The sequence below is a fragment of the Myotis nattereri genome, assembly GCF_964212035.1.
Source record: "Myotis nattereri genome assembly, chromosome: 4".
NCBI classification, from domain to species: Eukaryota; Metazoa; Chordata; class Mammalia; order Chiroptera; family Vespertilionidae; genus Myotis; species Myotis nattereri.
The window spans coordinates 15538753-15564277 of NC_138079.1; the positions used below are offsets into that span (position 1 = coordinate 15538753).

General features: G+C 44.2%; 1 protein-coding gene across 1 annotated transcript in view; it reads left to right on the forward strand.

Annotated features, from left to right (window-relative positions):
• Positions 1–209: 209 nt before the first annotated feature.
• The window catches only part of OTULIN (OTU deubiquitinase with linear linkage specificity), a 34432-nt gene continuing 9116 nt past the window's right edge, over positions 210–25525 (forward strand). Inside the window, exons 1-4 of the mRNA XM_081090605.1 lie at positions 210–498; positions 10536–10612; positions 16081–16175; positions 19800–19943. Coding sequence (XP_080946731.1) covers positions 323–498; positions 10536–10612; positions 16081–16175; positions 19800–19943 — 492 coding nt within the window. The 5' untranslated portion in view covers positions 210–322. The remainder of the gene's footprint in view (positions 499–10535; positions 10613–16080; positions 16176–19799; positions 19944–25525) is intronic.

The window sequence follows — 25525 nt, forward strand, 5'->3', positions numbered from 1 at the left end:
ATGAGCGCCCCACAAGCTATGGGGGCGGAGCATGCGCAGTGGCGACGGCGGTTCGGACGCCTCCACGTCGCGCTCCGCCGCGCAGGCGCAGGCGCAGGCCCCGCCCCCTGGACGCTCCGCCCGCACGGGCCGCGCCCCCTCGGCGAGGGTCAGAGGCCGGGGGGCGGGCGGCGGTGACGCGCGCGGAAGCGCCGGGGGCAGCCACGGAAGCCGGCGGGCAGCAGAGCGGCGGCGGCCACGGCCGGGCGCCCCGACGGGAGGGGCCCCGGATCGCTCGGAGGCGCTGACCCCCTGCGGCCCCGCCGCCGTCCTCGGCGGCCCCATGAGTCGGGGGACCATGCCTCAGCCGGGAGCCTGGTTGGGCGCGAGCTGCGCCGAGAAGCTGGCGCGGGAGGCGGGGGCCGTGTCTCCGGGCCCCGGCAGAGCCGCCGCGCGGGAGAGCGGGAAGGCGGCGGCCGGCGGGCAGCCGCGGGCCGCGGTGCGGTGCCCGGCCGAGCAGTAAGTCGCAGGGCGCGGCGAGGTGGGAGGGGGTGCCGGGCTCGGTCCCCTCCGGGAGGCTGGGCGGGCGGAGCGCCCCGCGGACCCTCGGTTCTAAGTCAGGGGGTCGGGGCAGAGGCGTTCGGAGACACTTGGAACCAGTGTCCGAGTGCCAGGGTTTTCCGGAGGGACCCTCTGCCAGGTACGGTCCCCTGGTGCCCCCCCCCCCCCATTGTCTGTCTGCGTAACTCTGAAGTTTAAGAAGGCTCAGAAACTTGGGAAACAAACCCGGGAAGCGCACTGCATTATCGCTAACACCAGCGCGTCCTCCCTCCGACCTGGTAGGAGAATGGAGCCACGCGGCAGGTGTGTTCTGGAAGGCGAGTCGCCGCCTGATGAGCGTCCCACCTGTTGCTGGTTTTGGCGCGGAGTCCGATCCAGTCGGGCTGCTTGTTAACGGAAGGGGGTGCGGGGTCGACCCGTGCCTCGCGGGGCTGTGACACAGCGGCGGCAACCAGAAGCGTTTATAGGTTCTGCCCGGGGATGGGGGTGGGAGCAGAATCCACAGTTGAAGGCTGAGACTTTTCTCCACTTTCCAAGCTCTCGGCACATAGAAATACCTTTGAATTCCCAAATTGAGGAAAGCATTCAGATAACCGGTTTGACAGATAACTCCATTGGCAGGAAAGCTGAATTTGGAAGGTGTGTTTAAATGCTTTTTTTTTTTTTTTACATAAAGTTTTGCATTTCCTAAAGAGGGGTCCTTTGCAGGATTGTTATGCAGCTAGTGTATTGTAATACTCTCCTTTGCGGGTTCTTTACCGTGGGCGATGACATTCTCATTTATTGAGCACCCAAACCCTTTGCGCTGTAATTATCCACACTTAATGAGGGGCCACTGGCAAGTATTTAGAGTAGTAGGTTTCAAACTCTGGCCCCCAGGAGTGAGGGGGTGGGTAACCTTGGTAAAGCTGGCCAGGTAGGTGTTCTCTGCTGGGGGTAGTCTAAGTTTCAGCCTATAGTAGTTGGTTTTTCTATATTAAAAAACAAACAGATATTCGGACTTTTGTATGAAATGTCCTGACTTTAAAATAGTAGCATTATGCGTGTGTGTGTGTGTGTGTATAATCCTATATAATAAAAGACTAATATGCAAATCAACCAAACAGCAGAATGACCTGTCGCTATGATGTGCACTGACCACCAGGGGGCAGATGCTTAATGCAGGAGCTTCCCCCTGGTGGTCAGTGCACTCCCACAGGGGAAGCACCGCTCAGCCAGAAGCTGGGTTGGTGAGCGCAGTGGAGGTGGCGGGAAACTTAAGCCATCAATTGGACATCTCCTGAGGGCTCCTGGACTGTGAGAGGGGGCAGGCTGGGCTGAGGGACCCCCCCCCCCCCCGTGCATGAATTTCATGCACCAGGCCTCTAACACACACACACACACACACACACACACACACACACAGATATAGATATATATTAATTGAAACCAGTAACAGGCCCATGTGTAAGCTGATGTGACCTGTGGCTTCAGTTTTGCTCCTTGAGTTGGAGACCTACCTCAGACTCCGCAGCCTGTAAAATAGCGTCTTCTGCCTCTGTGCACCCACCTCTCGGGCCCCCCACCCCCCAGCCCATGCCTAAGAGCTACCACCTCACTTCTGCCCCCATCTAATGGCCTTGGCACTCAGATGCTGCTCCTCAGCCTCTGCCGAGCAGTTTCATGCCCCTTGGGTGATGCAGAAATGATGAAGTGAGCATTATGTTTCCGAAAGGATACAGAGTTATTTGGCAGCTTTTCCTGCTGCGTGTGGTTTCCAGAGTCTGAGTACCCGGGGAAATGGGTCATGGTGTGGAAGGAGCACCCCTTCCTGATGAAAAGGTTTTGTGGCCTCTTCTGTCTTCTGCCAGTAGAATTATAGATTTAGAGCTGAAAGGAATCTAAAAAGCTCGGCCTAGGTTTGTCATTGTACACATTAGGAAACTGAGTTGCAGATCGAAAGGTACAGCTTGCCCAGGGAGACGCAGGGAGTAGGTTTCAAGGCCACGTTCCCTGATGCCTGGGTGGGAACCTCCTCCAGGCTCTTTCTGGCTTCCTCAGCAAAGCAGGCAGAGGGACATGAATTATGACAGCAAACTTCAGATTTTTGTTTTCCTGGACTAGATGTTTCATTTTGCAGTTTATTTAGAGCTTAATTTCTTTTTCTTCCTGCTTTTGTTGTCATTGATGGTACTCTAACTCATAAGAGAACAAGAGGGAGCAAGGGAAAGCAGGTGAAGATGACTTACGATGTCTCCAGCTGTCGAACATCACATCTTACATTGGTGCGCTTTCTTGCCTGTCACAGAGGCGGTGAGGCTATTATGTTTGCTCTGTGATATTTTCTTAAGGGCTAGAGAAACTGCATCCTATAAACTGCTTATTTTATAGTTTGCAATGTAATGTGTGCACATCAGTTCTTATATGATGAAATATGCAACCTAATAGTTGAGTATAGATTTAAATAGTGTAATGCCTGAATTACAACCTAAAATACTTATAAATTCTGTTTTTCTGTCATTGGAACCAAGTCTGTTCTTCTCACCCAAAGAATTGGGTTTGCCCTGCACAGGAATTTGAATGAAATATTTACACTTGAATATATGAAATAGCATAAAACAGCAGATATTTTGAGATACCCTGCAGTCACTTTTAATGCATTCAGTAGACAGTAATTATGAGTACAAACCATAGCCCAACTTTATAGCCATCAATCGTTTCAGATGTGTCTCTTTGAAGGTTGCAGTGATACATATGGGGAGGGATGGATCATTACCTAGGCCAGTGGTTCTCAACCTTCTGGCCCTTTAAATACAGTTCCTCATGTGGTGACCTAACCATAAAATTATTTTCGTTGCTACTTCATAACTGTAATGTTGCTACTGTTATGAATCATAATGTAAGTATCTGATATGCAGGATGGTCTTAGGCGAACCCTGTGAAAGGGTCCTTCGACTGCCAAAGGGGTCGCGACCCACAGGTTGCGAACCGCTGACCTAGGCAGTGCTATAAGATACTGATTCCTTTAGACCAGCGATTTTCAACGGGTGGGCTGGAAGAATTTTTAAAACATGCAGTATCTGACTATTGAGTCAAGAGCACTGACCTCTTTTCCCTTAGATTATCAACTGAAAAAATGACAACAGCCACCCTGGCGGGTGTGCCTCAATTGGTTGAAACATCATCCTGTATACCTAGGTTTCGGGTATAGAAGGCAATCAATCAATGTTCTCTCTCACATCGATGTTTCTCTTTCTTTCTCTTTCTCTCTCTCTACCCTCTCTCCCCTCTCCCTCCCTCTTTCCCTTTTCCTCTCTCTAAAATCAATAAGCATATCCTCAGGTGAGGATTAAAGAAAAAGTAATAGCAGCCAATACAACAATAGCATCCAATGTGATGAATAAAAATTATATCTATTTTTTTTGTCAGATCGGCAAAATATATTTTTTGTGTACCGAAGAATTTTAGTACAGTAGGGCCTTGACTTACGAGTTTAATTCGTTCCGTGACGGAGCTCGTAACTCAGATTACTCATGTCAAATCAAGAAGTGAACGAGTGAGACACGTGATGCTGGGCTGATGTGGCGTTCACTGCGCCAACTAGCGGTGGGGTATCTGAAGCTGGCTTGTAACCCGAATTTTAGCTCTCAACTCAAAGCAAAAAATCGGCTGAGAGACGGCTCGTATCTCGAAAAACTTGTTAGTCGGAACACTTGTAAATCAAGGCCCCACTGTAATTAGTTTTGTGTGCCATTAGTTGAAAATCGCTGCTTTAGACTAAGTTCACTGCATTTCATAAGGGAGAGAAGTACAAAGAATGACATAAAAACCATATGGATAAGCTACTTTCTAAATCTTTTCCCCCTCCATCCTTCTCTTCCTTCTTTTCTTTCCTTCTAGCTCTTTTGAGAGCTGTGGTTGACTGGCATCCTCCCCTACTCGCCTTAAGCCCTGAGATGAGCCCCATTTAGATACCTCATAGGTCAGATCAGATTCAGTTGGCTGCTTTTTTTTTTTTGGACGCTTCTTCATTGCTTGTATCAGCAGGTCTCTTATGCTTCATCTCCTGCTCACCCCACTCCTATGTTTGAAACTTATGCTATGCCCATGTCTTTGCTTAGGGAAGTGAGAAGCAAGACTGCTCTGTGGCTCTTCTCTGCCCACTTGCCTGATGGTGGGACAAGGTTTGAATCTGCGGTCCACAGGCTGGCTGTGGGTGGGTAGTGGGAGCATGTCTGTGAACTCCTCTGAAATTGAAGGCAACACTTTATGTGTATTTATGTGTTTCTGGGCTGAGATTCTGATGAAAGTTGTGGCTTCTCAAAAGATCTGTGAATAAAAACAAATTGTTAAAACATTGTTCTTGGGTGTTGCTAAATATACTACTGTTGTGTTTCCCACCCAGCTCGCACCTCCAGAGCTTCTAGGGGCTATATTTGATGGGGTATCAGTTATGCCCTCCTACCCCTCCCCTCGCCTGGATGTAGAGCCAGCTTCAGAGTTTAGAGCTTAGATATCTCTGAGAATGAAGCCTCACTGTTGAGGGTTCAGGGTTGTCCCCATATACCTCTGGAAGTCACGTGGAGTATCATGAGCCAGTCATGGAAAGTCCAGTTGCAGAAAGGAGTGGAATTTTGGCCTGGGTGCTGGTACTTTCCTGCATTTGATGTGTTGTTCACCCATCTCTATAACCGGTAAGCAGTGGAGAAAGGCTCGGTTGAATGGTCTTTGCTTTTCCTGTGTGGGAAGATGCATTGGTGTCACAGTGGTTGACACTGTCTCCCCAACACTGCCTGGGCCACTAGTCTCCCAGGACAGGCCAAGTTAAGCGTGAACTTCAGTGTTCAAGTTCAGAGAGCTGAACAAAATCATCTTCAGCTTAGCTTTTTTAGACAAGGGGAAGTTGGTGCAAGTGTTCATAATGGTGAGGGATTAAAATGCTTTCTTCTTAGCTTTGCATATATGTCAGCACTGACTTTTTTCATTTTAGATCTTTACTTGTATTGGAAATTGAAAAATTGGCTTCTCAGAAATGTGCTCTGCTTCACTGAGCTCTGTGTTTTTAGCTTACAGCTTGTTTTTAGCAATAGTGTAATTTTGTTTCTGTGTAGTAAGCATTTTTAAATTAAGTTTTCAAAAATGTATTGTTATGTAGGTCTTTGAACAGCAAGAGGAAGTTTATAATTTAGAATGCAACGTCATGTAACTTTCTCAATGGTGTATGTTGCCTTAATATTAATAAAACTAGAGGCCCAGTGCACGAAATTCGTGCATGGGGCGGGGAGATCCCTCAGCCCGGTCTGCAACGATGCAAGTGTTCCACACCCAGCCTGGCCAGAGGCCCTCCGCGGCAGGGCGTGGAACGCTTGCCTCGTCGCCAGGGCAACGAGGCAAGCACTCCCCCCCCCATACTCCCCCCCGCCCCCCCCCCCGCCCCCCGGCCGCTCTGTGCCCGCCGCCCAGAGGCCCTCTGCGGCCGGGGTGGAATGCTTGCCTCGTCACCGTGGCAATGAAGCAAGCATTCCACCAGGCCGCTCGCGCTGCCCACTCTCAGTGGCCGTGTGTCTCCCCCCCCCCTCCCCCCCCACAGAACTGGGGGACTCCAGCGGGGCTGAGAGGACTTGGCGCCACCATCTTTGTGATGGAGTGATGGTTAATTTGCATATTACACTTTCATTAGATAGTATATGTTACCTCTAGCATAAGCAGAAATGGGAACTTGAATATACACACTTTAACGTTACAGAGCTAAACTAAACATTTTCTAAGGAGGAGTTGCTAACAGTTTGGTTTTAAAATTTAATTCAACTGTATAATTGAGGGTGATTTGCATGCCATGGTCCCCAGGAAATCAAGTCACATTTATGACTTTGTCTTACTTTTCTTTACTACTTTTCTGGGTATCTGTATGTTTTCCAGAGGAAACTTTGCTGTGGTAATCATTTAAGTCTGTGTGCTTCAGTGGTCTCTTTTGTGCCAAATGGTAGACACCCCCCTCCCCCCCATTTGGCACTTACAAAAGATTGGCACATTTCTGAAACGGTAACATTTTATTTATCATTTAATATCCTTTTCCTATTATTGTTTCACTATTTTCCTTTCCCATAACAAAAATTTAAACCTCTAGCTATTTTAGATTCACAGCTTTAAATAAAATTTCATTTTGTTATTTTCAGCTTTAATATTTTGATACTTAAAAAATTTAAAGCAAAATTTAAAGAAAATACTTTGAGTGAAGTATTTTCTTAAATAAAACTAGTTTTTCTTGCTCTCACACATCTCTCTCTTTCTAGTTGGTAGTCCTTAATGTTGAATAAAGATTTCATTTTGGCTATTAAATATCTTTTTTTTTTTAACTATATTGATTGAGCTTTATTGCTTAAACTTAAAAAAATTACCTTCTCTACAAGGAAGTACAGGTTCAGGATAATTTTTAAGGTAGCCTTTAAAGGCCATAATACAATTTTCTTGGTGACCTTAGAAAACTAGCAAGTGTCCTTGGTGGCCATGCAAGTTAGCAAACATTTGTGCACAAGATCTGAATGAAATCTACTTGTGGCTAAAGTAATTTGAATATACTCTGGGCCCTGTTCATCAATTTCTGCTTTGTTTCTTTTGTATATCCTGAAACACTGCCTTTTTAAAAATATTTTCCAACTAGAGGCCTGGTGCACGAAATTCATTTGGCGGGGGGGGGGGGGTCCCCTCAGCCCAGCCTGCAACCTCTCGCAGTCTGGGACCCCTCGCTCCTTACCGCCCGCTCATTGCTCCTTATTGCTCGACTTGCTGCTCTTTAGCGCTGCTGCAGAGGCGGGAGAGGCTCCTGACATCGCCTCTGTGCTCGTCAGCCGTGAGCCTGGCTTTTGGCTGAGTGGTGCTCCAGCTGTGGGAGTGCACTGACCAACAGGGGGCAGCTCACGGCCCCTGGTGGTCAGTGCATGTCATAGTGACCAGTTGTTCTGGTCGTTCTGCTGTAACGGTCGCTGGACTTTTATTATATAGATAATCTCACTTTCTGTTTCTGTGTTTCCTTTGATTTCTTTCCGTCCCTGTCCTGTTGGCCTTTGTGGGAATTTGTATTTGACTGTATTGAGAAATGTTTGTTCAGAGAACTCCATCTGGGCACTGGTGTTGCGATTGCACTTTGGTTACTTTGTAGATTGAAAAGGAAGAGGACAAAGTATAGCCAAAGGTGCATGTAGCACAGCTACAGAATATACCTGGAGGTAGAATGTTTAATGACTAATAGATTCCTGGTCTGTTAAAAGTAAGAACTGGAAGAGGAACCATGTAGATCAGCGATTTTCAACCTGCATGCTGCAGGAATTTTAAAACATGTGATACCTATTTTGTCAAGGGCACTGACCTCTTCTCCCTTAGATTATCAATTAAAAAACTGACAACAGCCAACACAAGAGTAGCTGTCCAGTGTGAAACAATCAAAATTATACTTATTTATTTTTTTGTCAGGTTGGCCAAAAGTACATTTTTTGGTGTGCCGCAGAATTTTACTAATTCGTTTATGAGTACCATGAGATGATGTAGGTCATTTAGATCTTAGCCAGTCTTCTCATTATGAAGATGAGAGAACTGAGGACAAGATTAGGGAAGTGCTTGCCCAAAGACATGCTTCTGATAATATTTTGAAAGTGATTAACTTGAGTGCTTGTGTTATAGGATCAGAATTTTTCTTTTTTTAAAAAATTATATATTTTATTGATATTTTACAGAGAGGAAGGGAGAGGGGTAGAGAGCTAGAAACATCGATGAGAGAGAAACATCTGTCAGCTGCCTCCTGCACATCTCCCACTGGGGATGTGCCCGCAACCAAGGTACATGCCCTTGACCGGAATTGAACCTGGGACCCTTCAGTCCGCAGGCCGACGCTCTATCCACTGAGCCAAACCGGTTAGGGCAGGATCAGAATTTTTCACATTTGATAAAGCTCGGAACGTGGCCCGAAAGATATTAAATTAGCGAAAGAAGAACTAACACATTTAGTCACTTTTTATTTTAGGTGTTTGATGTATAGGCTCTGGGAATCTGGTTTCTGTTTTTAAACTCTGGCACAGGCTCCATGGGTGACATCACACCTTTTACTTGAAATCTGACTGGAGCCAGAGTATGTGGAAAGTACCTTTTCCCTAATATGACCCCTTACAAAAATCGGCACACACATATCCCATCGCCTTTATTTTAGAGAGAAAAAGGGAATGAGAAATGATTATTGTTTATTAATACTTTGCACCAATGGATATAGTATGAGGATTAATTGGAATAGCTAACTTTTTTGAATGCTGAATATTTTACATTGTGTCTTCCCATAACAGTCCTTTGAGGTGGTACTCTTACTGTTCTGGTTACATTTAGGTGCTGAGAGGTGTAGTTACTTTAGTTCCATAGTCATACATATGGCTGATAAGGGCTGCAGTGAGGACCTTCTAACTCTGGGTTCCCACTCCAGCCATGCCACTCTACAGCAGGGTCCCCACATAGTACATGTCCTGCTGGGTAGGCCCAGTGCCCATCAGGCAGAGGGAATGGGCAGAGCCAATCACAGGTTGTGAAAATGCTTGGCTGGGAAACCTTGGACTGGTGTGAGTGTGTGTAGGGAATCATGGAATACTGGCTAGACTGGTAGGTTAGGTCCACATTTTAGACTTTTCTGCTTATTTGGGAGCCATTGAAGAGCTTCAGGTGGGGAGGCAGATAGATTAGATTCCCCACCTCTCTCAGCACATCTTCACCTGTCTCTTCTCCCTTCATCCCTTCCTCTTTCTTCCAGCGGTTCTAGGCCATGGAGAAGGAGCAGGGGGAACTAAGGGAATTGGAGATGGGAGTATTTCAGTCGTTCACTTAATTCCTTACTGTTTATTGACCTATTAACTCCTCCTTCCTGTGTGCCATTGTGCCTGGAGCCTCCTGTCTTGTGTGAGGATCGGGGTGTGCTGTCCTCAGGAAGGAGTATAAGGAATTGAGGGTCTGATCACTCCTTGTGTGAACATCAGCCAGTTTCCTTGTTCTCAGCTCTCGGTGTCCCCTGTACCTTCTGAAGTACTTGGCCTTTCTGGGGTTCTGCAGGGTTTACTGGTCTTCTCTTCGGCAGATGCCCTTCCACAGGCAGCGAGGCTCCCTGTCCTTTGTCATGTACTACTCCTTCGTCCACTTTTGGACTTTCACATGTCTTGTGGTTTCAGCAAAGCTAGTGTTTCTGTTTCCCATCATTGTCATGTTGTGGTGTAAGTTAAAGGGGAGAGAAGGCATCCTAAAACCAGAAGTCCCATACTTCATCCTTGTCTAGCACCCTTGTCTCCCTTTCTAGTACTTAGTAGGTTCTTGTTAGTTCAGTAAGTGAGACTAGAGACTCTTTAGGAAGCTATTATATAAGTACCAAGTCAGTAGCAGTGGCAGCATAAGAGTATGTGGGACAGTAGGGGTATGCTCAGCCGAACATGAATATGAGGGTCAGAGAGCAGGGGGAGCCTTAGGAGGGTTTTTTCTTTTTTCTTTTTCTTTTCTTTTCTTTTTTTTTTTTTTTTTAGCTCGGGTGACTTGTAATAATTGATGCTCGTCTATTGTTTTTAGAGTAACTATTGTAAAGTTTGCCTGTGACATTAAGGTGGGCCGTCGGCCTGCATCCCTATATATGAACACTTTTAATAGCACTATATTTATTCTTGAAACTTGATAGACTATGACAGTGCTTCATTGATAAGACACATGCTAAGATGCTCACATGTGTAGATGAGGCATTAATAGACTTGTAATTAAAATGGCCTCAGAGCTAGGTGGCAAATGGAGTGATGTAAAATGTCTCATTTGAAGTAAGAAACTCTGAAATGGAATGATAGAAACACGATATCTAAGATGAAAGACCCATATTTTATCAGATTGTCATTAATATGAAAAAAATTAAACTTTAAATGTCTTATCAATTTTTTAAGCACCTGCGTTTGTGATAAGAGGGAAACTGTCAGTGCAACAACTTTGAAATGTTTCATTTGGTGTGATTTCAGCGAGGAGGACATGTATCGTGCTGCGGATGAAATAGAAAAGGAGAAAGAGTTACTTATACATGAAAGAGGGTTATCAGGTATGTTTGGGATTGTTTTATTTATTGTTTTAATTGTTCTACTGTTTATAGTAGAAAATGCTGTTAAATCCGTATATCCATGTTCATAAAATATTAAGATGTACTTCCCAGGAGATATGCATATGGTCTTAGCTGCGTGCAATTATTCATTTTGCTAAAGTCTGGTGAGTATTGTTTCCTGAGGTTTTAACATTTTATTGAAAGTATTCTTTTCATGCCATTCCCCCCCCCCCCCCCCCCGTCAGGATTTATTGAATCTCTTGACACCACCCTCTCTTAGTTCTTGATTTCCTTACATTCTTGGAGGGGGAGTTTGGATTTGCAATGCAGTTTTCATTTCACATGGGAAGACTAATGGAGAACTGTGTCTTTGTATCAGATGGCCATGTGGATTCACTAACTTGTAAGAAAGAATGATCATGGGATTGGTAGCACTAATTCTCTCGTTTCATGATTTTGTGTCCATGTTTCTGCTCAGTCATGCCTGCTCTTCTCACCCCAACTAGGGCCCTTTGACCCATCATTGCTGCTAGAGCGAGGCATTACATCCTGGCCTCCTCCACCGTGGGCACAGCCAGAAGGGCTGTATGTGAAGTACCTCCTTACTTGTGCAGGAGCCGAGGGGGAATACTCCAATTGGGGATTTGTCATAGATGAGGCACAAGTGGCATTTTCTCTCTTATTCCCAGTGTAATGTGTGTGTTCTAGTGGTTTGTTTTGAGAACTAGCTTCTGTTTATTTTATGGTTAACAAAAGTATTACCATATGTGTAATTAGGAAGAAATGATACAAAGTGGGGTTTTGTTGACGGTTTTTGAGTCTTCCTCAACAAGGAATTGGTGGAACTCCTCACTGGTGGCCATAGGAGATGTTCTTTGTAGGTACGTAGTCAGAAGTATTCTTGGGCCACACTGTTCTGGTCCTCCATGAAATTGCTGAGGATGCTTGCTTTCTACTGCTGTAGTTGCACAGAATTTACTTCTGATGCAGAGTTCTTATTCATCATATGAGAGGCCCAGTGCATGAAATTCCTCAGCCCGGCCTGAACCCTCTCGCAGTTCAGGAGCCCTCGAGGGATGTCCATCTGATAGCTTAGGCCCACTCCCCGTGAGCCCGGCTTCTGGCTGAGTGGCGCTCCCCCTAAGCTCCTGCATTGAGCGTCTGCCCCCTGGTGGTCAGTGCATGTCATAGCGACTGGTTGTTCTGCCGTTCGGTGAATTTGCATATTAGCCTTTTATTATATAGGATTCTTGAGGAGGAAGTCATTCTTTGGCTATTGTGCATTCCTGCTACATTTGCAGAGACCTCACTTTCTCCTTCACTCTCAAGGCTCTTTTTTGCCTGCCAGTACAGCCCTAAAGCAGGCAGTTTAGCTTTTCAGTGGGCCTTGCCACTACCAGCGTTAGTCTGAGATTAAAATGGACCCCTTTATATTCTTTCTTGCATCTCAGCCTTCTGGGTTTATTCATTGCTCTCCTGAAATAACAACCCTAGGAAGGGCCTCTGTAAGGGTCTGTTGGTGGGAAGCTCTGTATGTTTGAAAATTTTATTTCACTTTTTTTCTTGAGTAACTCCAGATGAATAGTTGTTGCCTATAATCTTTTTGAAGATTTTATTGCGTTGTTTTCTGGTCTGTTGTTAGTTAAAACACTGCGGTCAGACTAATCCTTGGTAGATAATCTGCCTTTTTCTTCTCTTTGTCTTAGGTGTTTCTCCTTGATAAGTCTGAAGTGTGGATTTTTTTTTTAATGTGTTGCTTGATATTTTTTTCTGTTTGCATTCCTGGGTGCCTAATTTCCATCAATTAGGGAGAATTCTCAGCTATTATCTTTAGGAATATTGCCTTTTCCAGTTCTCTGTATTCCTTCTGGAACTCTTAATTAGATATTTGCTAGCCCATTCAGTCATCCGAGGCTCCCAATTACACATGCTTTCATATATGTTTTTAATTTTGTAGCCTCTGTTGCACTCTAGATGGTTTATTCAGATCTATTTTCTTTTTTGGAAAAGTTCTATTTCTTGCTCCCCACCCCCATTTGCCTGGTTGTTTTTGATAGTTTATTGTTCTTTGCTCATGTTTTTAATTTCTTTTTTTTTAAAGCATTTTAAACATACTCTTCTGCGTCTGATAATTTCATTTTTTAAAAATCCTGATAGATATAATTATGCCATTTGTTATTTTGCTTATTTCTTCTTTCTTTAAAGTTTGAATTATAAGCTCAGCTCTTGTGTATCTGTGTAGAGTTCATGCAACTTGGCTTGAGTGTGAGAAAATTTGGCATTGTTTCTGCCAGGCACCCAGGGTGTCACCTCCCTTGGGCCACTTTATATGAATTTCTAGACTTGTCTTTCCAGGGTCTCGTGGCTAATCTGAGTTTACACCCTGTCCCTGCATGAGAGCCGGCCTGTGGTTATGAATCCTCAAGTCAGAGCTCAGGTCAACAAGGTTTTCTTACGTTCTCTCTTTGTTTGTGAAAAGGTTTCTTGCACCTTCTCCAGGGATCAGCATACTATGGCTCCCTAGCCAAACTTGATGTGCCACCTGGTTTTGTAGATAAAATGTCATTAGAACTTCTCAGTTACATATTGTCAATGGTGGCTCTCATGCATGGTAAAGTGGAGTATTTGTGACAGAACTTTATGGCCCCCAGAGCCCATGTTATTTACTGTCTGGTTCATTATAGAAAAGATGTGTGATTCTTGCCCTTTCCCCCCCAAATTTGCCGGGTCTTTTTTGATAGCTTGTTGTTGAGTCTCAGCTTTCTGGAGAGGTTCATCTGTAACTTCCCATCTCCCAAGGGTCTGACCTTTGACTTTGTCACCACATGGTTGTTAAGAACCAGACCTTTTGTTTGTTTCATCTCCTAGTTACCTTCTGTTTTTCAGCCCTCTCCCCCTTTTCCCATTAGAAATGTTCTTCCTCATAGTCAGAGTCTATGTGGTTTGCAATGAAAGAAAGGAGCTGTTGTACACTCTAAGCTGCTTGGGGTCAGGCACTGCCTGTCCTGCACCTCCAGCCCCTGGCCTAGAGGTTGGCATTCATGGCTGTAGAGCCTGCCTCTCAAAAAACAGCAGCAGGATGGGAATTAAAGTACCATGTTGATCTAGCAGCTGTGCAGGTACCCCGTGTCCTCACCCTCACTGCCTCATGTGCACATCTGACTCAGCACAGGATTGTGGCCTGGGCCTGGCTTCTTGGCCAGGTGAGGCGCCCTGCTTCTTCCCGTCAGGCCTGAGAGGTAGGTCTGCCTGCTGTGCCCTGCCCAGGAGGCAGGTGTCATTTTGGCATGTGCAGGAATGAGGACTGCAAGCGAGGAGAGGAGGAAGGCTGGACTTTCTTTCCTGGAGGCCTCTCCTGAGCAGGAAGCGTGCTCTGCCTGGTGGGAGAACACGGCCCAGTAAATGTCCTTGACTCTAGACATTAGCAGTTCCTCCTGGTTTGTGGGGAGGTGAGTGGAAAGGCAGATACAAGGCAACTCTTTCCTCTACTAAATAGATACTCAAAAAATGTTTCTTGAATTTCAAGTGGTAGGTCTTTATTTGAAGATTGGCTGTGCAGCATTGGTATTTGTGGTCTCTGTATAATGATTAGGGGCCTGTTTCACCTTTAAGCCAATCCTGACTTATGCCACAGCTACATGTATCTATGTTGTCTCTCTATGTGCTATTCCCCTTTTCATACAAGGCTTATTTTCTTTATAAGTGGATTCACCATGAGATTTTAAAAAATAGACAGTTCTTAATGTTTTATATTAAAAAAATTGATTTACCTGAACTGCCGGAAGGGCTTAGACTCAGTGGTTCTCAACCTTCTGGCCCTTTAAATACAATTCCTCATGTTGTGACCCAACCATCAAATTATTTTAGTTGCTATTTCATAACTGTAATGTTGCAACTGTTATGAATCGTAATGTAAATATCTGATATGCAGGATGGTCTTAGGCGACCCCAGTGAAAGGGTCATTTGACCACCAAAGGGGTCGCGGCCCACAGGTTGAGAACCGCTGGCTTAGCGGCTCCTTAGTCATCTCAGCATCCACCGCGGCCTTACTTGGGAATGCCTGTTGTCTTGTCTTCAGTAGTCTTTAAACCCATTCAGGACAGAATCTGGGTCGTAAGCCTTCATGTTCCTAGCTCAATGCTTGATGTGTACTAGACACTCAGTAAATATTTGTTGAATTGAGCTGAATATAGTATTTTTATTTTATGTCAACCTCCTCTGGAGTGGATACATTGTAAGGTTCTTCTGTGTTTATATCCTAATTTCTTTGCTAACATTTACTTCTTCAATAATTTAAAAAGGAAGTCAAGATATGCCTGAGAATGTACTTCCCTTTTTCCTAAAACATACACATAGATATACGCATGTGAGTGTGTATGTGTAGACCGCAAAATCAAACCCCAAACAATAAGGAAAACTAAAGGCCATTTTCTTACTATATCATTTGATCATAAGTTGTATTTTTAATTTTGTTTTATTAGAGTAAAATGAGGTCTGTGGTTCAACTAACATTGAGAGCCCTTTTAGTTTCTGACTTATTATCAATTATTGTAGTCTTTGGGGATCAGGGCAGGATATAAATTAATAAAAACGAATACATGTTTTATTACTGAAGTGTTATCTCTTTGTATAATGGATGAGAAAAACTTATTACAAGTAATTAGATATATTTTCTCATAGCTCAGACTGTTCCATGTTTAATTGATTGGGACAGTATTTGCAGACTCCTGTGTCTGAGCAGCTGCAGGTTCTGGGGACATAGCCAGGAAATAAAATAAGCCCCTGCCCTCAAGGAGCTGTGTTTTACTGTATTTGTGTGTGGGTGTGGAGTGGAGCGGGGTGGGGGGTGGGGGGGAGATACAGAAAAAGAAATATGTTGGGTGTTGATCATTGCCAAGAAGAAAAACAACAGTGTAAGAAGACTATAAGTGAAGGTGTGCGACATTATGATATAGGGGTCTCAGAGGTGAGCAGAGGCCTGCATGGAATGTGGGAGCAGGTGCCTGGGGAAGAGCCAGTGTGTTGGAGGAATACAGGGGCGGCTGCAGGTGGAGCAGGAGTTGTCAGTGAGGGGAGTGGTGAGAGCCGAGTCCAGAAAGGCAGTTAGGCCAGGACAGGGCCCCTTGTAGGTAGTAAGGACATCAATTCCACTCCAACTGAGATGGGAGGCCCCAGGAGCTCTCAGGACCCAGGAGTGATGGATATCGTTAAAGTGCATCATTCTGGCTGCCATTTGGAGAATGGCTAGTGGGGTGTGTGATAAAGAAGACCTGTTGGGAGACCTCTGTCATTATCAAGGAGCGAGGGGATAGTGGTCTGGGTCAGGTGGTAGGCAATGGTGAGATCCCAGATTTTTTGGAATGAAATGAGAGGAAGTAGTCCCTGCATAAAGTAGTACATTGTTCTGATTATGCCTTTTTTTTTTCCATTATTTCCCCCTCTCTGCTTCTGTTTGACTCTTTAACAGAACCTAAATTAAGTGTAGCTCCTGAAATGGATATCATGGACTACTGCAAAAAGGAATGGAGAGGAAATACGCAGAAAGCTACATGCATGAAAAAGGTATGACACCTACATGCACATATTTCAAGTCTTTCAAATAGTCTGTCATAGTAATTATTTAGTGTGTTCTTTTATATTGTTAGACATTAATTATGACAACTGCTATTACACTATGTAAATACTAGTGTTCTGATTTTAGAGATAAGGAACAGACACCAAAGATAAGGGACTTTTTTCCGAGTCCCAGTATTAAAATAGAAGCATCAGTTTTTTAGTAACATGATTTCCTTGAAAAACACAGAAATGACTCTGCTGTTTAGAGTTGGGCCAGCCATTGCTTGTCCTCTTGGAGTCATTTGGGAATGCCCTTCTGGCCTGGTGAGGTAAAAGACGTCCTATCCCCTACTGTCCCCACCTGGGTTTGGTTTCATGCCCTCCAGTCTTAGGGGCTGGGCCCTCCTGCACTCCTTATGCACAGGGATCTGGAACTCCTCCCCTCATTTAGGGCGTCCCAGGAGTTGTCCCCTCCCAACACCATTGCACAGATTGGTGACCCTAAGGTAGTCTCCAAGGCTGTGGGACCTCAGAGAGTCCCATGCATGGTCCTGTTGTGACTGGGCTGGCTCGTTGCTCAGGTCAGATCCCCTGACTCACTCCTACTGCACAGCCAGCTGAACAGACACCATTACTTTCCCTTGAACGTGTCCTGAATCCAACATTTCTTACTAGTGTGAACCATGCAAAATTGCTACCATTTGACCATTGTGAGCTGCAAAAATGAGTTTCAGTCTAACTCTTCAACCACTTCTTGTAACATCTGGGTCATATCTCTTGCTCATTTTCTCTTGGATTTATTTATATTATGAATTTGAGTGCACTTGTATACTAGAGATATTGATCTATTATACTTGGTAGACATTTTCCTAGTATATTTTTTTATTTGTAACTATTTAGGATTTAAAATGTTTAAATACTTGAATACATTTGGTCTTTTTCTCAGAGCTTGTTTTTGTAGACAGTATTGCACATCTTTCAGCAGGTACCTCAGCTGCCCAGACCTGTCCAGAAATGAGCTGATCTTAACTCAGAGTGTAGCTCTCACTTTTCAAGCTCTGAGAGCAAATGTCAGCTCTGCCCCCTGCAGGTGTGGACTGTAGGCTCAGTCTCTTGTGAGAGAACTCAATCAGGAAATACCAGGGACTCTCAGTTCCTGCCAGCGGTGAAGAACATCTAGATTTGTGAGGCCATCTGCTGAATGTGCATATCAGCCACTCATAGATTTTCTGACAACCTTCACCTGGTATCAGACTAGATAACCAGTAGACCAGTATCTAAACTACACAGGCATAGCTCATTTTATTGTGCTTTGCTTTGTTGCCTTTTTTTTTTTTTAACAAATTGAAGGTTTGTTGCAACCCTGTGTTGAGCAGGTGTATTGATGCCATTTTTCCAGCAGGCTCAGGTGATTGTTAGCATTATTTTAGCAATAAAGTGGGGTGTTTTTTTTGTTTTTTCAGTTTCAGTTTACATTCAGTGTTATTTTGTATTGGTGTCAGGTGTACAGCATAGTTGTTTCACAATCATATGCTTTACAAGTGTTCCCCTGATATATCTAGTGTCCAGCTGGCACATACATAGTTATTACAAAATTATTGACTATATTCCCTATGCTGTACTTTATATCCCTATGACTATTGTATAACTACCAATTGTGTTTTTTTAATTAAGGTATATACATTGCTTTTTTAGGCATAATATTGCACACTTAATAGACTGAAGTGGAGTGTAAACATAACTTGTATATGCATTGGGAAACCAAAAAACTCAGGTCACTTGCTTTATTGAGATATTCACTTTATTGTGGTGGTCTGGAACTGAACCCGTAATATCTCCTAGGTATGCCCATATTTTTTCATCTTCCCCAGAAATACCTTCATTGACTTGCAATTATGTGATCTCATTCTCTTTAAAGGATTTTTCTAACAACTGGCACCTGAAAGTCCATAATTGAAGATGACCCCTAAGTTATCCAAATATTCCATATTTTGGAACTCATGCTGAAATCATTTCTCTGTCATTTTATTTCAAGAAAAAGATTTGACCCTGTAGTTGGGCTCTTCAGGGACCAAAATTTAATCAAAGGCACCTTAGTTAGAAAAATGTCGTCACATTAGGACTCGTGACAGTAATTAGAGCACCTCAGGCCTGAGAGCAGCTTGGGTCTCGGTTCTTTCTTTAGTCCTTGTTTGTCTGTTTGGATCTTCTTTTGGAGATGTGTATAAATCCAAATTTAATTTTAAAAGTTTGACTCACCTCTGAAATAGCACAAGTAATGTACGCAATTGGGGAGGTGCAGTTGCTGTTGAACAAGCCATTGTGAATATTCAAGGTAATTGAGGGCCCACCATAGGGAAGAGATGCACATTAGTGGATGTGAGTCTGGTTGATGGACCCTTATCTGTCACAGTGATTGGACCACTACATAAAAATGGGACTCTCAACATTTTGTTTTAAAGAAGAACTTTCATACCCACTAAGAACACTGTCCTGTGACTTGGACCTTGAAAACAGCTCGTGATGAGGGTGCAGCACTTGGACACAGGGTGGCTGTCTGTGTGGTGAGAGCGAGACTCCTTTCTTTGAGTGAGTGCAGGGTAGGAAGTGGTCTCCAGAGACTGTCGAGGAAGAGCAGGCCAAGTGAAAGGACGGACAGATTGGAAGTGAGCGAGTTGGGGTAGCACTGAGGTTGATACAATGCCTGAGAAGTGCCCAGCCAGGGAGATCAGATCATCAAAGGCCTGTGGACTGGTCACTAGGATTTTATGGTGTCCTTTTTCGAGTATGCTTCAAAATGTTCCATTTGAATGCTGTTTTTGAGAGCATGTCACTGAACATTTTCATTTCCTCCTTTCACTTCCAGATTGCGGGATCGGGCCAAAACCCGCTCGAGGGGTCCTGAATTGTGAGAGGGTGTAGGCTGGGCCAAGAGGCCCACACACACCGTGCATGAATTTCGTGCACTGTGCCCCTAGTCCAGTGGTTCTCAACCTTCCTAATGCCGTGACCCTTTAATACAGTTCCTCATGTTGTGGTGACCCCCAACCATAAAATTATTTTCGTTGCTATTTCATAATTGTAATTTTGCTACTGTTATGAATCGTAATGTAAATATCTGATATGCAGGATGTATTTTCATTGTTACAAATTGAACATAAAGCATAGTGATTAATCACAGAAACAATATGTAATTATATATGTGTTTTCCGATGGTCTTAGGCGACCCCTATGAAAGGGTCGTTTGACCCCCAAAGGGGTCGCGACCCACAGGTTGAGAACCGCTGCTCTAGTCAATACATAATTACAATTATCCATACATTCGGTTATCAATACAACAATTGCTTAGGAAGGGCCATATATAACTCCAGCTTTGGGAGTGGTTAGTGTTTTAATAATACTTGGTGTATTATTTATATGTTATAGTGTATTGCATCTGTTACCATGCTAATATTTTGTACAGTACTAACATTTGTTAATATCTTTTGATTAATAAGGAATTAGAATGTTTTACATGAAGGACTCAACCAGTCTTGTTTACAGTGTTTTAGGGGCACATTTTTCCATAGGAATAAAACTCTCCCTGAAGTTAGTAACAACCACTTTGAATTCTTTGATGCTTTCACCCAGGGCTACGAAGAGGTATCTCAGAAATTCACCTCCATAAGGCGAGTCCGCGGAGATAACTACTGTGCGCTGAGGGCCACACTGTTCCAGGCCATGAGCCAGCCAGCGGGGCTGCCCTCCTGGCTGCAGGACCCGGAGCTCACGCTGGTACGCTGCTGCTGCAGGTTTGCGTCCGTAATGTTTCCAATCATTTCTGTGAGAAAGACTTCCCTTTTCTGCCTGTGCTCCGTGCTAGCCCTGCATGCAGTATGACGTCAGCATGTGGGTTCATTGGGTTTTGTGTGGTTGGGATGGTTTTGCATAGTAAAAGCGAACAAAAATAGTATTTCCCAGAAGAGAAAAATGATAAAGTTTATTTGAACAGTTGAGCTGACTTAGTGAGCAGGCGTTAAGAGTTTGTAAAGGAGCAGTTTGGCTTCCGTGCTGGTGCTGAATTAAATGGAGTGTGTATTGGTCTTTCTGAGAACCTGCTGGGGTTTTAGGGTGCACATTCCTGTAATTTCAGCTCCAGTTCAAGAAACTATCACCCTCTGTGCAGTGTTAGGAGGATTGGCTTCGTAGGTGGTTGAGCAGCAGCACTAGAAGCGGGTGGTTGATGTTACCCTGGGAGGGGCTTCCTGGGGAGGTGAAGGTCGGGCTGTGTCCCATGCTAGGCCTTTGCCAGTGGTTTAAACCTGAGATGTGGTAGTGACACCCAGGAAATCATGTCTCATTGTGTCGTGTGTCCACACACATCAGATGAGGTCCCATCATAGCTTGGGGGTATTCTATTGAATACCCCAAAAGAGTTTGGTGGGTGGGAATGATTGAGCAAAGCTGACAATAGGGCATAATTAGAAGAAAATTGGAAGTCTTGTTGCTTCTATTTTTTAAAAAAGCAAAAACAAAACCCAAAGTGCTAGCTGTGGGACATCCACTTTGCTGGCAACTTACGAGGGGGAAAAGGACATGAGGATCTTAATTGATTGCAAGCCCCACAGAAGCCCGAGCGACGTGATGGCCGGCGGTGGTAGGGGGGCCCTGCTTTAAGGGTGCGCTTCCAACAGCGACAGCTCCCATCTCAAGGAGCAAGTGCAGCTCCGTGCCGTTCCTCAGAGCAGATGGGAGTGTGACCACGACGATTCATCTCATTTTGGGAACAGTGAAGGAGCTGGGGTACTTGAAGTTGAAGGGGCCTAGAAGAAAGAGGATTTTTAGCTGCCAGCTGAGCAGGTGAATGAACAATCACATGCCCTCAGTGGGCAAAACCAGGACCAGTGGGTGGACAATACTACCTGTCTATCCTGTGATTATCCGTTTTATAAACCGATATATATCAGCACACCTGTGTAAACTGTGAAAGCTATTTTTTTTCTAAGCAAAGATATGTTATCTTAAGCAGGTTACTCAGTACTAGCTTATTGATTGTTTATAAAATATAGAAACAAAAGCAGTTGATCCACAAGGCTATTTTGTCCTTTGCAAATCATGACATTTATAGGTAGTGAAAAATTTCAGAATTGCAGATTACTTGGCAAAAGCATGCCTGTGGCTGGCTATAAGACACTTAGGGAAGCAAATGTGAGTGATTTCACTCTTTTTTGCTTTAACTTCAGTGTTTGATTGTCATAATTTAATAGATTGTGACATAAAATCCTCCGTGTTTTAGGCTAAGCCTTTTTCTTTGAGCCTTTTTCTTTTAGGGGCTGTTTAAATGTATGGGTTTAATTGACATAATGAATTTGAATTTTTATATTTCCCAAGAAACTCTGGTACAGTAGTGTGCTGTATAATTAAACATATAGAATATGCCCCGTGAAAGTAAAGCATAGTGTCCCTTTTACTTTATCGACAGGATGCCTATAGGTAGTAAAAGCAGGCAACGTGGATTGTGCTTGCTTTCTGATCACCATTAGAATATGTTGCGTGAATGAGCAATGGGGCTTTAAGATGGTTTTCCTGATTGCATTTGAGTCATGTGGAAATAGTTTTTAAATTCTCAAGTGCTCTTCCCAATTTCTTCCCTTTTCTGTGAATATCAGCCAACAAATACAGTTTCTCTCTTGGAGCATAATCTGATTAGTTGGTCACAGTGGTATTATTGGCATTATTTTTGTCATGTAACCTTTATTGAATGCCAAGAGGCCCGTGCCACAGAAGAAGCGCCTCATGCCTGCCTGTGACTTTAGTATTTCAGTTTATTAAACTTTCGTTCTGTTAATGCCAGCTAAAGAAATGACTATTCTTTTCTTGTTCTCCTCTGACTAGAAGACTTGTTCTCCTTCTGGCTTCCCAACCCCAGCAACTTTCCTTGGTTTGAGCACTTTTTTTACAGGGTCAGTTTTGCTGATCGCTTGAGCAGGTGACAGATGCACCACATGCTTCATATTTGAGGTGCCAGAGCAGGAAGGGGTACCAGACTTGGTTGTTGCACTTGACCAAGCTATTTTCTAAGCACCTCCCAGTTGCCCCTTGTGCTCTCTGAGGATGCCATTGCACTCCTGTTCTCACCGACAAGGGCCAGGTTGAGTGAGGGAGTGGGTGGCGCAGCGTGACAGAAGATGTTGGGGTGGAACTAAGTGCATAGACGGAGGGGTGGTGAGGCCTTCTGCGGCTGGCAGTGAACTCTAGGGTGTTGGGGTACCTGGCTCACCTTGCTCCAGAAATGGGGTCTCTCCATCTCTAGGCACTACTTGTGTAACTCTGTAATAAGTAAACATCTTAATATTTATTTGTTAACACAGATGCTTAAGACAAGCAGATCAAGTGAAACTTAAATAATTCTCTGGCTACAAAACAAAATCTTACAGAGGTTTTGGTATGAAAGTGAGTGTGACCATTTCCTCCCCATCTTCCTGATAGAGCAGAATAACTTGTATTGTGTCACATTAAGTAACACTCTGCTTGTTGTTAGAACTTGGTATAAATTATTTGTGTTAAAATTGGGTCGGCTTGGTATATTAATTACTTGGACCACACCCACAATAAGTCTCTGACAATGGATCTCTCTCAGTTTACCCTGATCCTTGGTCTTTCTGAAATACCAAGGGCCTCTTTTGACCACTACCCTGTGTCCAGTGACAGTCCTATGGGCTGGCCAGTTCATGGCACAACACCTCTGGTTATTGTGTGTCCATTGGCCTTTTAAAAGTCCTGGCCACTTGTGGGGACACAGAAAGGCTGCCCCGGCAGGCAGGTTAGAGGGAATCTGGTGTCAGCGTTATGAGGGTCTCCTGCACTGCACTGGCTTAAGTAACCCACCTTTCAGCTTTTGGGGTCAGACAGCGTTATCAGAGTCTCCTGCACTGCACTGGCTTAAGTAACCCACTTCTTCAGCTTTTGGGGTCAGACAGGTCCTGGGACACCTAAGTTTTTGTGTGAACTCAGAACCAGCCTCAGCCCACGGCTGTGCTGTGCTAAACATCCCTTGACCTTAGTGTACATTCCATCAAGACTGTGTGAGCCCAGGGAAGCCGTCTTTTGTTACCAAGGAACACGTGCCCTTTCACTAGTTGTATTGAAAGTGTTCCCTGTTGCATTTTGCCCTCTTTCCTCTCTCCTAGAACAGGACATGGAAGGGATGCGGGAGAGCTGGGCTGAGAGCCCCTCCCCTTAGTCTGATCTCAGTGGAGAGAGCCTGGACTTGCCTTTCTGCCTGTGCTCAGCTCCTCTGGCCTCTGTCCTTCCCCGCCTGAAAGGTTGAGCTTTGTCCTCACTGCCCCTTGGACAGTTCAGCTGTCCCTCGCCTCCTGTCCTTGCCTGAGCTCCCTATGTGTAGTTTCTGCATCTGTCGGATCCCAGTTTTGGTATTTGACTGCAGTCAGATTACCTAACAACCTTGGAGGTGCTTGGTGTGGCTATTCTTAAACTTGGAACAGGGCCTGGGTCCCTGAGAGGTGGTGTCCTTCAGGGTAGTCCTTTGCTTTCCAAGTTTTCTAAGCTTTAGAATGTCTCTGAGTGGGTGGGACCCGTGGCAGTGTTTGCTTAGAGTGGGTTAGACTCTACGGTATTATCGAAACTTATTTTATGAGTTAGTTTTAGGGATGACACATTTTTATTTGCCACCCCTTTAATCATGGTGTTAGTTTCAAGACTTATAGACTTGTTAGAGAAAACAGGGTGTTTTTATAATTTAGTCACAAATTGAATTATACTTAAGCTGATTACCATTTTATTCTTAAATATTTCCCAGCATTATTTCTTAAGTCTTGTTTCTTGCTCAAATTTATAACAGAAGTCCAGTCTCTTAAGGTGCAGGAGAAAAGAATGGCTATTTATGTGTTCTATGTATTATGAGCCCTGAAAGCACTTAAAATTATATTCACTTTTTTCTTCTGAATAAATAATTCCAACTCAATTATTTTTTTTCTTTGTATTTTCTTTTTCACACCTTATTTTTTGGGCTTGCTCCACTGTCTCCCAGAACTATGCACCCTGTGTTGGAGGATTGCTCTAGCAACACTGAGCAATACATGGAAGGACCGAGGAGACGGACTTTTATTTGGTTTCTGTCCACATAGTTAGGTCTTTGGGGTCTCCCGGGTAATTCAGTTGAGTGTTGTGCCTGCTTTTTAGATACCTGCACAGTGTCCTGTGATGCTCAGATGGGCTTATGGGCTTTACTCGGTTCCCAGCTCACATCTGTGTAGCCAAGATTTTCTGCTCACTTGCACTTCTCTGTGCCCAGTTGTGATTTCAGCTTGTTGCCACTTGAGGGCATCTTAGGTTCTGGATGAAACAGAACCTAATTGAAGGTTTGCAGCAGAGCTGCCCACATGCTGCCAAAATGCAGGACCGTGGGGACATGAAGTTGGGTGGGTGGTCATTTGTCATTATGATTAGCCCCTTCCCCCTTATGAGTGAGTGTGGATGAGCATCACTGTGGGAACTGCAAGAGGAATTTATATCCCATTGGTCGTTTAGTTTTTTGTAGCGATGAAACCACCTTTGTTTTACATGATTGGTATAGACCAGGGGTGGGCAAACTTTTTGACTCGAGGGCCACAATGGGTTCTTAAACTGGACCAGAGGGCCGGAACAAAAGCATGGATGGAGTGTTTGTGTGAACTAATATAAATTCAAAGTAAACATCATTACATAAAAAGGTACGGTCTTTTTTTTTTTTTAGTTTTATTCATTTCAAACGAGCCGAATCCGGACCGCGGGCCGTAGTTTGCCCACGGCTGGTATAGACTGAGAAGGTAAAACTGGAATTACCATTATGAAAGGGTAGGCAGGGTCTTAGATTCCGGAAGAACTGAACATATGGTCTCATTTAAAACTATTTATGCCCTAGCCGGTTTGGCTCAGTGGATAGAGCGTCAGACTTTGGACTAAAAGGTCCCGAGTTCAATTCCTGTCAAGGGCACATGCCCAGGTTGTGGGCTCGATCCCCAGTAGGGGGCATGCAGGAGGCAGCCAATCAATGATTCATTCTCATCATTGATGTTTCTATCTCTCGCTCCCTCTCCCTTCTCTGAAATCAATAAAAATATATATTTTAAAAAACCTATTTGTAACTGTTAAATAAGCTCAGAGTCCACATAGGATGTTGTAGGAAATAATTATTCTTTAATGATCTTTTGACATGGAGGTGAACTTTTTTTTTCCTCTCTAAATTTTATAGCAGTGACACGACATGCCTGTGCCCATCCTAATAATATGGATTTTCCTCCTGGCACACCGGAGACTGTTGGGAGAGTGAGTTCCCATGCTGTCATCCATCAAGTTGTGTCCCATCTTGCCTTTCA